This window comes from Corvus kubaryi, unplaced genomic scaffold (assembly GCF_017639235.1).
Source record: "Corvus kubaryi isolate FWS band 111438036 unplaced genomic scaffold, C.kubaryi_AGA036_p1.0 split3-73, whole genome shotgun sequence".
Classification (NCBI taxonomy): domain Eukaryota; kingdom Metazoa; phylum Chordata; class Aves; order Passeriformes; family Corvidae; genus Corvus; species Corvus kubaryi.
The window spans coordinates 37,742,701-37,755,092 of NW_024582091.1; the positions used below are offsets into that span (position 1 = coordinate 37,742,701).

A 12,392-nucleotide genomic window follows, 5' to 3' on the forward strand; every position below is an offset into this window, starting at 1 on the left:
CTAATTTCTGTGTTGTGTTCTAGCTTATAGACCAGTTAAAACCTGGCGGAAGATTGATATTACCAGTTGGCCCTGCTGGGGGAAACCAGATGCTCGAACAGTATGACAAACTAGAAGATGGCAGTGTCAAAATGAAGCCTCTGATGGGAGTGATATATGTGCCTTTAACAGATAAAGAGAAGCAGTGGTCCAGGTGGAAGTGATTTTCTGTTCCACTTACTTCTTCCACACACATGCAAGGTGAAAGGGTGTGAATTTTTAGCAGATAGACTGCAAGGCCTGCCTTTGCTGCTGTGATTGCTTTCTGCTTCTCCATACCATGAAAAGTGACTCAGTCTGCATTACTACATCACCCAAAGGAGGTTATGCTAAGTTTGAGTTCAATTAAAAGCAGAAGAAAAATATTGCATGGGTTGCACTTTGTCTCTTTTGGACATGTTTTCCTTTAGTCTTTGGTGTTTTGAAGATTCTTATTTGTTGTTATAAACACAGCATTTTCTAAGGTTAACCTTAACTTTTAATGAACTTTTTATAACTATTTTGCCCAATAATTAGGGTGAAGTGTAAAATTTTACTTAATAAATACTGGTTTGTCCTGTAAGTTAGTGGTAATTGGGTGTTCATTTTTTATTTTTCTGAAATGCTACAAATGAAGAAAAATTTTTGCAAAATCCATTGTAGAAAATGTAGATGTTCTTGCAAGCACGTTTCCTTTAGACTCAAGTAGCAAAAAGTGGAAAACATAATTCCTTTTTCCCTAAAGTATAAATGTAGTTGAGTAGTGTTCAGAAAATTTTCTCAGATGTGTTATTAGAAGTCTGTCATCTGTCTCTGGTGGGGCAGTATTTATGTTTGCCAATACAGCAAACTCTAAAGGCCTTTCTAGGGGTAGGAAACCTTCCTGTTTGCTGGATTGAACAGCCAGTAATGTAGACTTAATGCGGCTGTCAGCTTAAGCCATGCTAGGCATTAGTATGTGAATGAACAAAGCAGCAGTGCTGTTTTGCTTCCTGGCAGAAAGTGCTTGTGAATGTATTATTGGCATTAATGAAGTGCAGAGATGTGCAATGGGTTCTGAAAACAACTCTTGAGCTTTATAACCTAAATTTAGATTTTTGGCTTTTTTCCCTTGATATTCTGGAGTACAGCTTGTGAACTGAATACATGAATACTTAGTCTAACCTATCAAAATATTCATAAAAAGTACAAATAATGCAGTTTGCATGCCGCTGCTTACCGAAACCTCATTTCAGCGTTTCTTGGATAACTATATAGCCACCACGGACAAATTACTTCTGAAACAACTTGAGTGAGATAGTGCTTAGTTCAAAGCTTGTGAAGCATACTTGTTATTCAAATGTTTTGTATTTGTTATGCAAGTGAATACTTTGGCCTCGAATATTGCCAGTATTCCCTCAGTGTGGTACTCAGGGGTTTCCTGCCTTTGTAAGGCTTTGGAAGCTTTTCTTTGTGGTCAGTTTCCTCCTCTGGCAAATGTTTTATTTAAGTTTGGAGTCCATGCTTCGCTTGCTCTAAAAAGGAGAAGTAGTCTTCTTAAGCCTTCCTTCTCTCAGAGAGGTTTTATAGATTTTTCTGCATTTCCACCTGATCAGATTATAGTAGCAATTGGGGCTTTTTGGTAGCAGCAGTGTGTGTTCATAAAACACTGGAAGAAGGGTTTCTCAAGTGATAGTGTTTATCCTTTGCTACTAGTGTTAAGGATACACTAGTACTGTGTTAAGGATTAGCATTCTTGAGTTTTTTGCATCTCTTCTGTGCAGTTTGGTATTTCATTTTGTCTGCTAGCTCGGGAAGATCTAATAGTTTGTCTTTGGGCCTTCTTCAGTCATGAATACTGTGGGGTTATTTTCCCCAGAAATTCTTACCAGTTTCTGTGCTTTTCTGAAACACTTCTTGATTTTATTTATTTATTTTTAATTTAAGAATTTACATTGGTGTTACCAGAAAAGGTCAGTGCTTAGCCTGAAGGGTTGATCTACAATGGCATAGAGGCTGTGTCTTGCAATGTGCATTTAAATTTGGTTCAGTCTGGGAACTCTCTGTTAAAGAAAATCTCAGAAGTCCACTTCATGTAACATTTGGTATTTCTTTAATTGTCCTTTTTGTCATCTGAAGAAAATTCCTATTCCATTTTCTAGGATAACTGTCTGCACTGCTGACCTTACAGGAGGTCTTTCTTTTTTTTGTTTTTCCTTGTTGGTGACTATGAAGTATATGGTCACCCAGCTGCTGTTAAGGAAATTTCTAATTATAGGGTCAGCATTTGTTATCTGTGCTGGCATCAAGGGTAAAAGAGGTGTTTTGTCTGCACTTCCTAGATTTCAGTTTATCTTTTCTAAATTGTTCAAGATCTGTGAGCAGAGCTCAGTTAGAGACTCCTCTGAAAAAGCATCTCTAAGTGTTTCTGTAATAAAAATCTGTAGTGTATGGGAGACTAGTTGCTGTAAATCTCAAATTCATTAAACAATAATCATTCTAAGAGTAGCTCAATTCTGTGTGTTTAGTTTGTCATTCTTTTAGTTTACATTATGTGATTTCATTTCTAATGCAGGTAACTCTTTCATCACCTTGAATGAAGAATTGGTGTCCCTTCACAGAATACGGTTGAAAGGCCAGCAGCATTTTCCTAGGCTAGCAGACCTTCCAGTTGGCAGGAAAGACACTGTTTAAATTTTTGCTGAGCCGTTCATGTTTTGGAGAAGTTAGTACAGTTCTTTTATGGGGCTGCAAGGTGCTCTTGTGAAGCAGCACAACACTCTTAAGTGGTGTTTGAAGTCAAACCTGCCTTCAGGTATTTTGTATCATGCTTTGCTATGTAAAACTGGAACGTGTAGCAAAAGGAAGTCTGGACTAGCTGGAAGGAAAATATTCCTTGGATTTCAGTACATTGCTAAATAAAGCATCTTATTATATTTGTGAATACTGTTAAATTTATTTAAATTTAGTCCATAGCTTTCTAGTTTTAGTTCAGTTGCAGTAGTATTTTTGAGCTCCAAATATTAGTGGGAATCCTCTCGAATGTGACTCACTGGGCCATTTGGAAGTAGGACGCACACAGGAATCCTATCTCTGGTACAAAAGAAAACAATGCAGTGTGCCAGAGATCCAGCAGTCAATGCTCAGTTATGTGATTATACTGGTAAGGATATCCTTTCACATAAAACTTTTCAATTGCCTTGGGTTTTTTTACTAAAAAATAGGATGGAGAGAAGGCCTCTTGTGTTTCACAGTTGAGAATATGGTTTGATGGCTCCCTTATTGGCAAATCTTGCATAAATTAGGAACTCTCCGGTTTTATTTCTCTGTGAGAGTTCACTTACTACTTATATGGAAAGACAATTTTAAAAGTCACAAAATCATAGTATTACTTAGGATAGAAAACACCTCTCAGGTCATTGAGTCCGACTGTCAACCCAGCACTGCCAAGTCCACCACTAAACCGTGATCCTAAGGGCCACTTCTACACATCTTTTAAATACCTCCAGGGAATACCTTGTCCTGCCAGCCACACTATTGCTGATACAGAGGCATAAGAGAATAACAATGTAAATAACACTTAGCAATGAGTCTCTGCTGCATTTTGGATTTGATTTCCAGACTGGCAGCTGCTTAAAAATGTTAACAACTACTTTTGTCTTACATATATCGTATTAGTAGAATTTATTTATAAATGTCATGCTAAATTTGTATTTGCTGATAAAATACAAAATTATAATGACAGTATGACCTTTCTGAGAAAAAACTTCAGTGACTAAACTGGGGCTGTTACTGTTACAAAACAGGATTAATACCCCTCTGGAAAATGTATTTATTAGGATATATTTTAATATGTTTCTGATTAGAAACTTACTCAGTGTTTCAAGTGCCCCATATGACCTAGTTGACCAATTTCATTTGAAATTAGCAGTTACTGTTTGCATGGAATTCCTCAGGCTGTGCAGAACAATGATTATGGTTCAAGTTTTTATTTTACTTTGGCAAAAAGAATCTGTGCACAGAATATTTTAGGTTAAATTTAAGAACTGTGTATTATTGTGATGGTTTGACCCTGACTGAATGGCAGGTACTCATCAAAGCTGCTCCCTCCACAAGTGGACAGAGGAGAGAGAATACACTAGAAGGCTCTTGAGTTACAGACAGGGAGAGATCACTCACCAGTTACCACCATGGGTAAAACAGACTTGACTTGGGGATATTAATTGGAATTATTGCCAAGCAAAATCAAAGCAGGATACTGAGAGGTAAAACAAATCTTAAAAACACCTTTCCTCCATCCCTTCTCCCTCCTTCTTAGCTCTGCCTCCTGCCCCCCAGCAGTGCAAGGAGGCAAGGAATGGTGTATAGTTAGTCAATCACACGTTCTTCCTGCTGCTGCTCCGGGAGAGGAGTCCTTCCTCTGCTCCAGTGTGGGGTCCCTCCTATGGGACACAGTTCTCCATGAACTTCTCAATGTGAGTTCTTCTTATGGGCAATAGTTCTTCATGAATTGCTCCAAGGCAGGTCTTTGTTCTTGGGATGCAGTCCTCCAGGCACAGCCTGCTCCAGCGCAGGTTTCCCACAGGGTAACAAATCCTACCAGGAAACCTGCTCCTGCATGGCTTCTTCTCTCCGTGGGTCTGCAGGCCCCTGCCAGGACCCTGCTCCAGCACAGGCCTCCCATGGGTTCACAGCCTCCTCTCAGGCATCCACCTGCTCCAGCATGGGCTCCTCCACGGGCTGCAGGTGGATCTCTGCATCCCTGTGGTCCTCTGTGGGCTGCAGGGGCACAGCTGCCTCACCATGGGCTGCACCATGGGCTGCAGGGGAATCTCAGCTCCAGTACCTGGAGCACCTCCTCTCCTCCTTCCCTGATCTGGGTGTCTGCAGGGCTGTTCCTCTCACATGTTCCCACTCCACTCTTCTCTGCACCATAACTTTTTTCCTTCTTAAATCTGTTACCACAGAGGTGTTTCTTCCATTCCTGATTGGCCCAGCCTTGGCCAGTGGAGGGTCTGTCTAGGAGCCAGCTGGTGTTGGCTCTGTAGTACATGGAGGAAGCTTCTGGCAGCTTCTTACAGAAGCCACCTCTGCAGCTCCCCCACTACCAAAACCTTGCCAGACAAACCCAATAGAATTATGCAAAAATGCATGTGATATATCTGATATGGTAGATTACAGAAAAAATTTATTTTCTTTATAATTTCATTTTACTCTCAATTTTATGATTGATTGTAGCAAATAATAAATATTTTATAATAGCACCTTTCCAGATTAAAATGCTACAAATCTAAATATTGCATCTTTAAAGTTATAAGGGGAGAAATACTTGGCTGCTGAAACACTGAGTAGATGCTATATTTGTAATTCATAAAAGGCTATATTCTGAAATTCACTTTCAGTAATGACAGCATGTTTTTCATAGATGAATGATGTATTGAAAAGAGAAAGTCAAATGCTGCCTAATGACAAAATTGAAGGGGATCTAAAAGAGTGAGATACCGACTTCAAATAGATTTATAAACGTTTGTTCAAATATTTAATTTGAATGCCTTCCACTAAAGAGGTGGTGAGGGATTGCAAAGATGGATGACTTACTTGTATCCTGAACTTATCAACAATAAGATTAGTGATTCTTTTTTTAATTTCATGACAAACTGTCATTTACCTGAAATGCTACCTATTGGACTTTTTATGAGAATGCTTCTTAGTTTCTTGTTGGATATTCATAATGGGAAATGTAGAATATTCATGCATACGTTTTCCCTACTAGTAAGCCAACATTTTTCAAACTTTCTTACATTTTTTTCTAGAATAATAATTTTGAGCTAATGACTTCTGAAATTTGCTTTAACTTGAGCTTACAAAGTTGCTTTGATGCCTCAGTTGACAGATGAGTGGTTCTTTTATGAGAATTCCAAGGGCCTAAGGACTACTGTGGTGACTTAAATCCTAAATATATATATTGCCTGCTAAGCAGGAGCTGGTAAGCAGATTGGAGGGAGAGCATGAAGGTGGAGAGAAATTATGTGAGTTGTGTAAGAATCATAGCAAATAGCTGTGGCCAGAAAGAATACAAATTAGTAGATCTTTCCTGTGGCTCTAGAGGACAAGAAGATAGGTTTAACAAGGAAAGAGCAGCCTTTCTGCTCCTTTTGAGGGTCTCCTTTTAAGAGTCTTCTTTTAAGCTTTGTAGCAGGATAGATCTTGTTTTACCATTGGAAGGATAGACCTGTATCCTGATTCTTAGCAGTAGCTGAAACCTGGAGGATTTCATAGCTCGGCAGCTTCTGATGCAGTCAGGATCAGCTCAGATCAGCTGATGCTGGTTTGCAATATGTATTTATGTCTGCAAGCTGTTCTACATTAGGGAGAAAGCTGACAACTGTTACCTATCAGGTGATCTGAGACTTTTTTGCAACTTTCCAGTACATACAGTCCAATAATGCACATGTAAATTCAACTTCTATCTGTAGAAAATAAATGCGGTATAATTTTAACACATATATCATGGATTGGTTTGGGCTGGCATGCTGTTGTTAGATTGATGAGTAGTGAAGAGCAAGTGAAAAATCTCTTGAGGAAAGCTGATCCCCTCAGCACAGTAAATTTCTAAAAAACAAAATATGAAAATCCTTATTTTGAAAGTGTCGCGGGTTCGGTTTGTAACCGGGCGGAAACACCAATTTAGTGTAGTGGTTTGGTTCAAAATACTCATTACTGTTTATCTGCTGTGAGATAAGAATTAGGAGAAATGCAAAACAGGCACCAAACTTGAAAGAATATAAAGAAGTTTATTAACAGACCTAAAAGAAGAAGGAAAAAAAAAATTATACCACCTTCAGAACTCTCCTCCTCCTCCCCCCACCTTCCTCCCTTCTCCCACTGACAATGTGAAAAGACAACCCTTAAGATGTTCAGTCTGTTTACCACTTCCATAATAACCTTGTTCAGTCCATTTAGAAAGAGAAGTCTCTTCTTGCTCATGCTATGAAAACATTATCACAACGAGACAGCCGCCCACTTCCAAATATCGTTCAGTCCATTTAGGAAGAGGAGTCTCTCTGCCTGCATGTGAGTCCTTTCCCCCGACTTGCAGCTTTTCCCGCAACTGCTTTCAAGGGTCCACTCTTGAAGTTTTTTGGGGTATAATTTTAAGGTTGAGACGTTCAGAAACAAAAACAGAGGCCCTTCTCCTTCCCTGGGAGCAAAGGGTCTTCATCATCTTCATCGTTAGGAGTATCTCTGGGAGCATCTCTAGGGACTGAGGTTTTCTCCTTTCCCGTTTGGAGCAAAAGTCCTCATCTGGTTCATCTCTCCCTGTCCAAACTTCTCATGAAATTACAGCTGCGTCAGCATCTGCCTATCTCAACGCAGGTGCTTTTGCTTACGAGTTGAACACTCCACCCCCCATATCTTCATGGAATTACAACAGGATACTCTGATATATCATAGCTTCACAAGAGAATTTCAGCTTTAAGCATCTCCTCTCTCTCTTCCCTCAGGTTTTCAGCTCTTCACAGCAGTAAAAGGGTTAATCTCACCTCGGCCTTGCAGCTTTGCAGCTGGAATGTTGAATTTCTCTTATCGCAGTGGAGAGGGGGGAGAGCCGAGCCGCTCCGGCTGCCCACGGCAAGGCAGTGGGGGGGGGTTCCATGGCTGGAACAGGTCCATGGCTTCAGGATGGCCGTGGCACGGCCCGGCCTGGCCCAAGCAGGGCCTGGCCGGGCCCGCTGGCCCCCACACGGGGCCCGCAGCCACCTGTCCCAGCGCCGGAAACGAGAGAGAGCTTGGAGGGGGAGTTTGCCTATTCTTAAATGTGGATCACAGAGGTGATCACAACTTTACGTGGCTTAGAGAATTGTCCATATTCAAACTGGCCAGCTGATAGGTTCTATCAGTTCCCAGAGGAAACTGTAAGCACCCCTTAGCAAGGACGTCCCTTCCGGGACTATGCTTGCTAACCTATGATAGAAAGTCACATATAGGGTGTAGTGTCATGAATATGTTAAAGCAATGAAAAATACCACCAATTAAAACATTGCCATGTTAATATAATTTATTTTAAATGACACATTTATATAATAATTATATATTTTAAGTAGAAATACCATTTTGAAAAAGAAAAAACAAACCTGTACTTTAAGTACTTTAAGTACTTTAAGTGCATTACCAGCATTATGGAAAAACCTTGCTAACATCTGTGGCTGGGTAAAATTATTGTGTTTAATAGTTTTGAAGTAAATACAGAATGTTTCTTAGGCTTACAGTTACTTGAGGGTCTACCTCAGGTTTGAAGGATTAAGAATTGCTTGTCACAATAAAAGACCATATAAAGCTGTGAGAATACATGGTAGGAATCGGGATAAAAATCACACCCACAATTAGGCATATGAGGCTAAGCCAGCAATATCAGTAGTTGTTACTTAAAAACACTTTTTGAAGTTGTAAAAATTAACTGATGATGCAGCTCCTGGAAGTGTTAGGTATGAATGAAACACTTGTCCTGAATTCACTGGCACCACATTTTAAACTGGGTATCAGATGTTCATTTATTTTTATCTGTTTAAAGTAAGCAAATACCCATTTTGTGAGATAGGCAAATATGGAGCGCTTCCAAACCTTTAGCTATAAACAGATTTTTCTTTATTCCTGCCAAGATGTGTTCTTCTGCCTCCTGCGTTTTTCTGCTGTCTGTAATTACTGCAGTACTCTAAAGCTGTATGATTAGTACCTTACTATGAGGAGGCAGTGCAAAGTGCAAAGAATGCAAATATTTATCACTTACAAATCACAAGGTTTGCATCCCAACTGCATTAGAGAGAAAACTAGTCATTTAGGCACTAGTTTCTACAGCCTTTTCAGTTGCTTTTGAAATGTTTTGCATGCTGTCATTCCATGCTGTATGATTCCTGGAGGATAAAGGTTTTGTGTGTGCATGTAGAACTATATTTTTGTGGGTTAGTTTGCATGATAGCTGGAAATACTATTGTGTATTGAGCCAGCAATCACATTAGTGAGGTTTTTTCTAATTCAGACACTGTTTGCTTTGGCTAAAGAGGCCGATGCACCTACTAAAAGAAAAATTTCAGCAAACTGATTGTGATTTTATAGATTGTCCCTTGTGCAAAAAAAAAGAAAGAAAAAAGGCAAAACACTTCTCTTTGAATTTTCCAATGTTCATGGTGGCACAGTGCACAGCTTTCAGATTTGATGGGCATTTTGTATTAAAATTAATGCTTTAGAAATACTTAAATCACTACTATATGATAACTTTATGATTGGAATATAGGTTCTATGGGTTTCTTGTTTCAATGCGTTTTAAATGTCCTACAGGAACAAAAACCTGCATTTTCTAGATTCCTTGTAGTGATTTAGAGAGACTTCTTGATGCATCCTTTCTCCTAATTGGATCTCCTTTTAATACACACACACACACTCTCTCTCTCTCACACTGCCCTGTCCCCAACCTTTCCATAACCTACTCCTGATTTATCATAGCTCCTTCAGGAGCTAATCGAGTTCCTCAGAGAAATAAATAAACTAAGTGGTACAAACTGCATGACAGGGATGTGAGATTGTGTTCCCAGCTTTCTTCAGAGACTGCAGCTGAAGCTGAACTTGCCTTTTTGGCAGCTACAGAGGATGGATTTTGCCAGTACTCTGTCTAGTAAGTTGGCTCAGTTGCTTGTCAGTGTGGAGCCAGCAGAATTTGGATGGCAGGTAGCTGTGTTAGTAGCTGTGCAGTGTGTGGGGTTTCCTTAAAGCAAGTGATCCATTAAATGTAAAATAGAGGGACCCATATTTCACGATAAGTCACATAATCATATGAGATGGTATAGACAATATGGGATTGCTGTTGCCTTTCCTTTGGTGTTTGTTTCTTTTCTCAAATGCTTGAAGAGATTTCTGAAGTTTTGCTGATGTGCATGAGCACTTAAATGCAGCCTGATTCAGTATAAAAACTTTTCAAATATGATTTCCAAGGGGAGAAGAAACATAACTGCATGTGTTTTCTTTCTACAGGGATGAATTGTAAAAGCTACATCATCTTGACCCAAACATAGTGTTACAGTGGACTGCTCATCTCCAGTTCTAAAAGCTTTTTGAAAACCAACAGCATTGCAGCTTGTTTTGGACTTCGTTATACTGTTGTTATCAGCATGGAAAAGCGTGGTGTTTGTTTTATTTTTTTAGATGCTCAAGGCAAACCTGATAAAGAAATGGTGGAAAGTTTTATGTGGGCACTGTTTTATTTAACATGCCTTTATTTCACTTTCATCTGTTCAAAGTGAATTTCTGCAAAACTGCAGATAAAGACCTGTAGCTTGTGAACTCTGATTTTGATGGGGGAACTTGAACACTCACTTCTCTCGGCTCCTGTGTCCCTTGGTAAAACTGCTTCTGTGCACCTTACAACACTACATAGGTAATACCAGGTTTTCTGTGTTCCAATGTCTGCTAGATGCTACTAAAAGGAGATGAACTTCCTTTCTAAGCTTTTGACATGGTGTCATAGACTAGCATGTAGTAGATACAATCAGCTGCTTTTTTACCTTAAAACCAGGCATTTGTATATATTAAATTTCAAGACATCAGAGGTTGGTGGCCACTCTTATCAAACATTGCTGTTCAAGTTGGACATAAAAGACATGGTTTTCCCTTTCCTTCTAAAATTGATTAATGGAATCTGGGAATTCTGTTTTGGTTTATAGCTCCGTGCTGGTGTGATACACATGGATCTAACTCTGTAAATGTGTGTTCCAGTCACCAAATAATTTATTGGCTGCTTTGCCAGATAAAGTTAAAAGCAGAAGGGGGGTCGTGTGCTTGTGTAGAAGATTAGGATGGGTATGTAGTCTGAGATATGGATTGCTAGGTTCTTTATAAAAAACCAGAATCCCCTTTGGTTCTAAAAGAAGGTTGCTTTAGAAAGGGAATTCTAAATTGCTGTAAAAGGAACACAGGATGCATGCAAAAGAATCCTGGACTCCTAAGAACAGATAGATGCACTTGTTCAGTTTTCATATAGAAGAATAGTGGGAAAACCTTTTTTTCTGCCCTAAGTTTTCTGTTTTGGTACTGTAAAATGTCAACAGCAAATTGCAAAGCAGTACAGTAAGGTGGGCTGCTTTGGGAAAGGGGGGAAGTGTGTCTTCAGTCATCTTGCTCATATTTGTGCAACCAGTAATTAAAGTAAGCAGTGTATTATCATTATTTCCTCTTTTTTTTTTTTTTTTTTAATGATAAGGAGGATTATGGAATAAAACAATCCATATTGATCACTGCAAAAAAAAAAAAACAAAACAACTTTTTATGGTGGAAGAGCAGTAATTTTGTGATAGGATTAATCCCTGGAAGCATAAAAAATTCAAAGGCCTCTGAACATGGAAAAAGAACGTTTTAAATAACCTGCCTTTTGAAGGCCAGCCCCATTTTATTCCTCTGTAAAAGATATTATATAACTTTATTTAGATGTTTGGAAGTTAATGTACCACCTCCTGATCTGACTGCAGCCTGGGAGCACATGCACAAGATTAATCTTATAAAGAAATTAATATAGTGTGTATTCTAGAAAATACAATCCAGAAAAATCCACTTGCGTCTGACAAATTTGTACTAACCCACGATCAACTGTGACTCTAGTTCTTGGTGGTGAAGTGAAATATCTTAACTGATGCATGCTAACATTCAACCTTTTGGTCGCTGTATCTTTCAGTTTGAGTTCAGCTTTATTTACATCTTCTCACAAATTTAATCAGTTAAATGAAAGATATGAGCTCAACTGTATCCAAATTCCTGTCTCTGGACACAGTGTAATAAGCTAGCCTGACTTGGAAGTGGTGTTAAAGCTGAGACCCGATGACAACTTCCTGGAGGAGAACCACTTCAGGGGGTGTAAAGGCTTCAGGGACCAAGGCTGGTGGGAGTACTGCACCCATTCCACTGAAGGGGTTGATGGTAGCCAAGGTACTCGGACAGAAAGGAGTATCCAGGAGTAGCATTTAGGAGTCGAAAATGGAAACTCCTCCATGATGGAGCAATGGTTCTGAAGTAAAATCTTGGAGACAAGGACAAATTGAAATGCAGAAGACTTGAAGAGCTTGAATAAATGCTGTGTGAACTGTCTGAATTGCTACTTTGCCAAATAAAACAAATTGAGAGGAAGCTGTATCTAGGTGTCTGTCTGATTTTGTGGTTGGTTTTATTGTTTAACCTTCAACAGGATTTTGCGTTTCCAAAAAGTAAACAGGTATAAAAATACTGGTTTGCTAACTGACCAGAACTATGTGTCCATTTTCAGTCAATTAATTTATTGCAGCAATTACAAAGCCTGTTAATACTACCTGGAATGTAAGTGGAGTTTTTGGTGGCTGGTTGGAATTTCTCTTAGT

General features: G+C 39.2%; 1 protein-coding gene across 6 annotated transcripts in view; it reads left to right on the top strand.

The window, feature by feature from the left end:
- The window catches only part of PCMT1 (protein-L-isoaspartate (D-aspartate) O-methyltransferase), a 38,263-nt gene extending 26,092 nt beyond the window's left edge, over nucleotides 1–12,171 (top strand). For 2 of the 6 annotated variants that reach the window (XM_042016630.1, XM_042016633.1), the window contains exons 7-8: nucleotides 24–240; nucleotides 10,024–12,171. In XM_042016630.1, coding sequence (XP_041872564.1) covers nucleotides 24–203 — 180 coding nt within the window. In that variant the 3' untranslated portion in view covers nucleotides 204–240; nucleotides 10,024–12,171. Of the gene's footprint in view, nucleotides 1–23; nucleotides 6,647–7,975; nucleotides 9,139–10,023 lie in introns of those variants that run through there. The other 4 variants (XM_042016629.1, XM_042016632.1, XR_006014125.1 and 1 more) reach the window with 3 other exon arrangements.
- The last annotated feature ends 221 nt before the right edge of the window (nucleotides 12,172–12,392 follow it).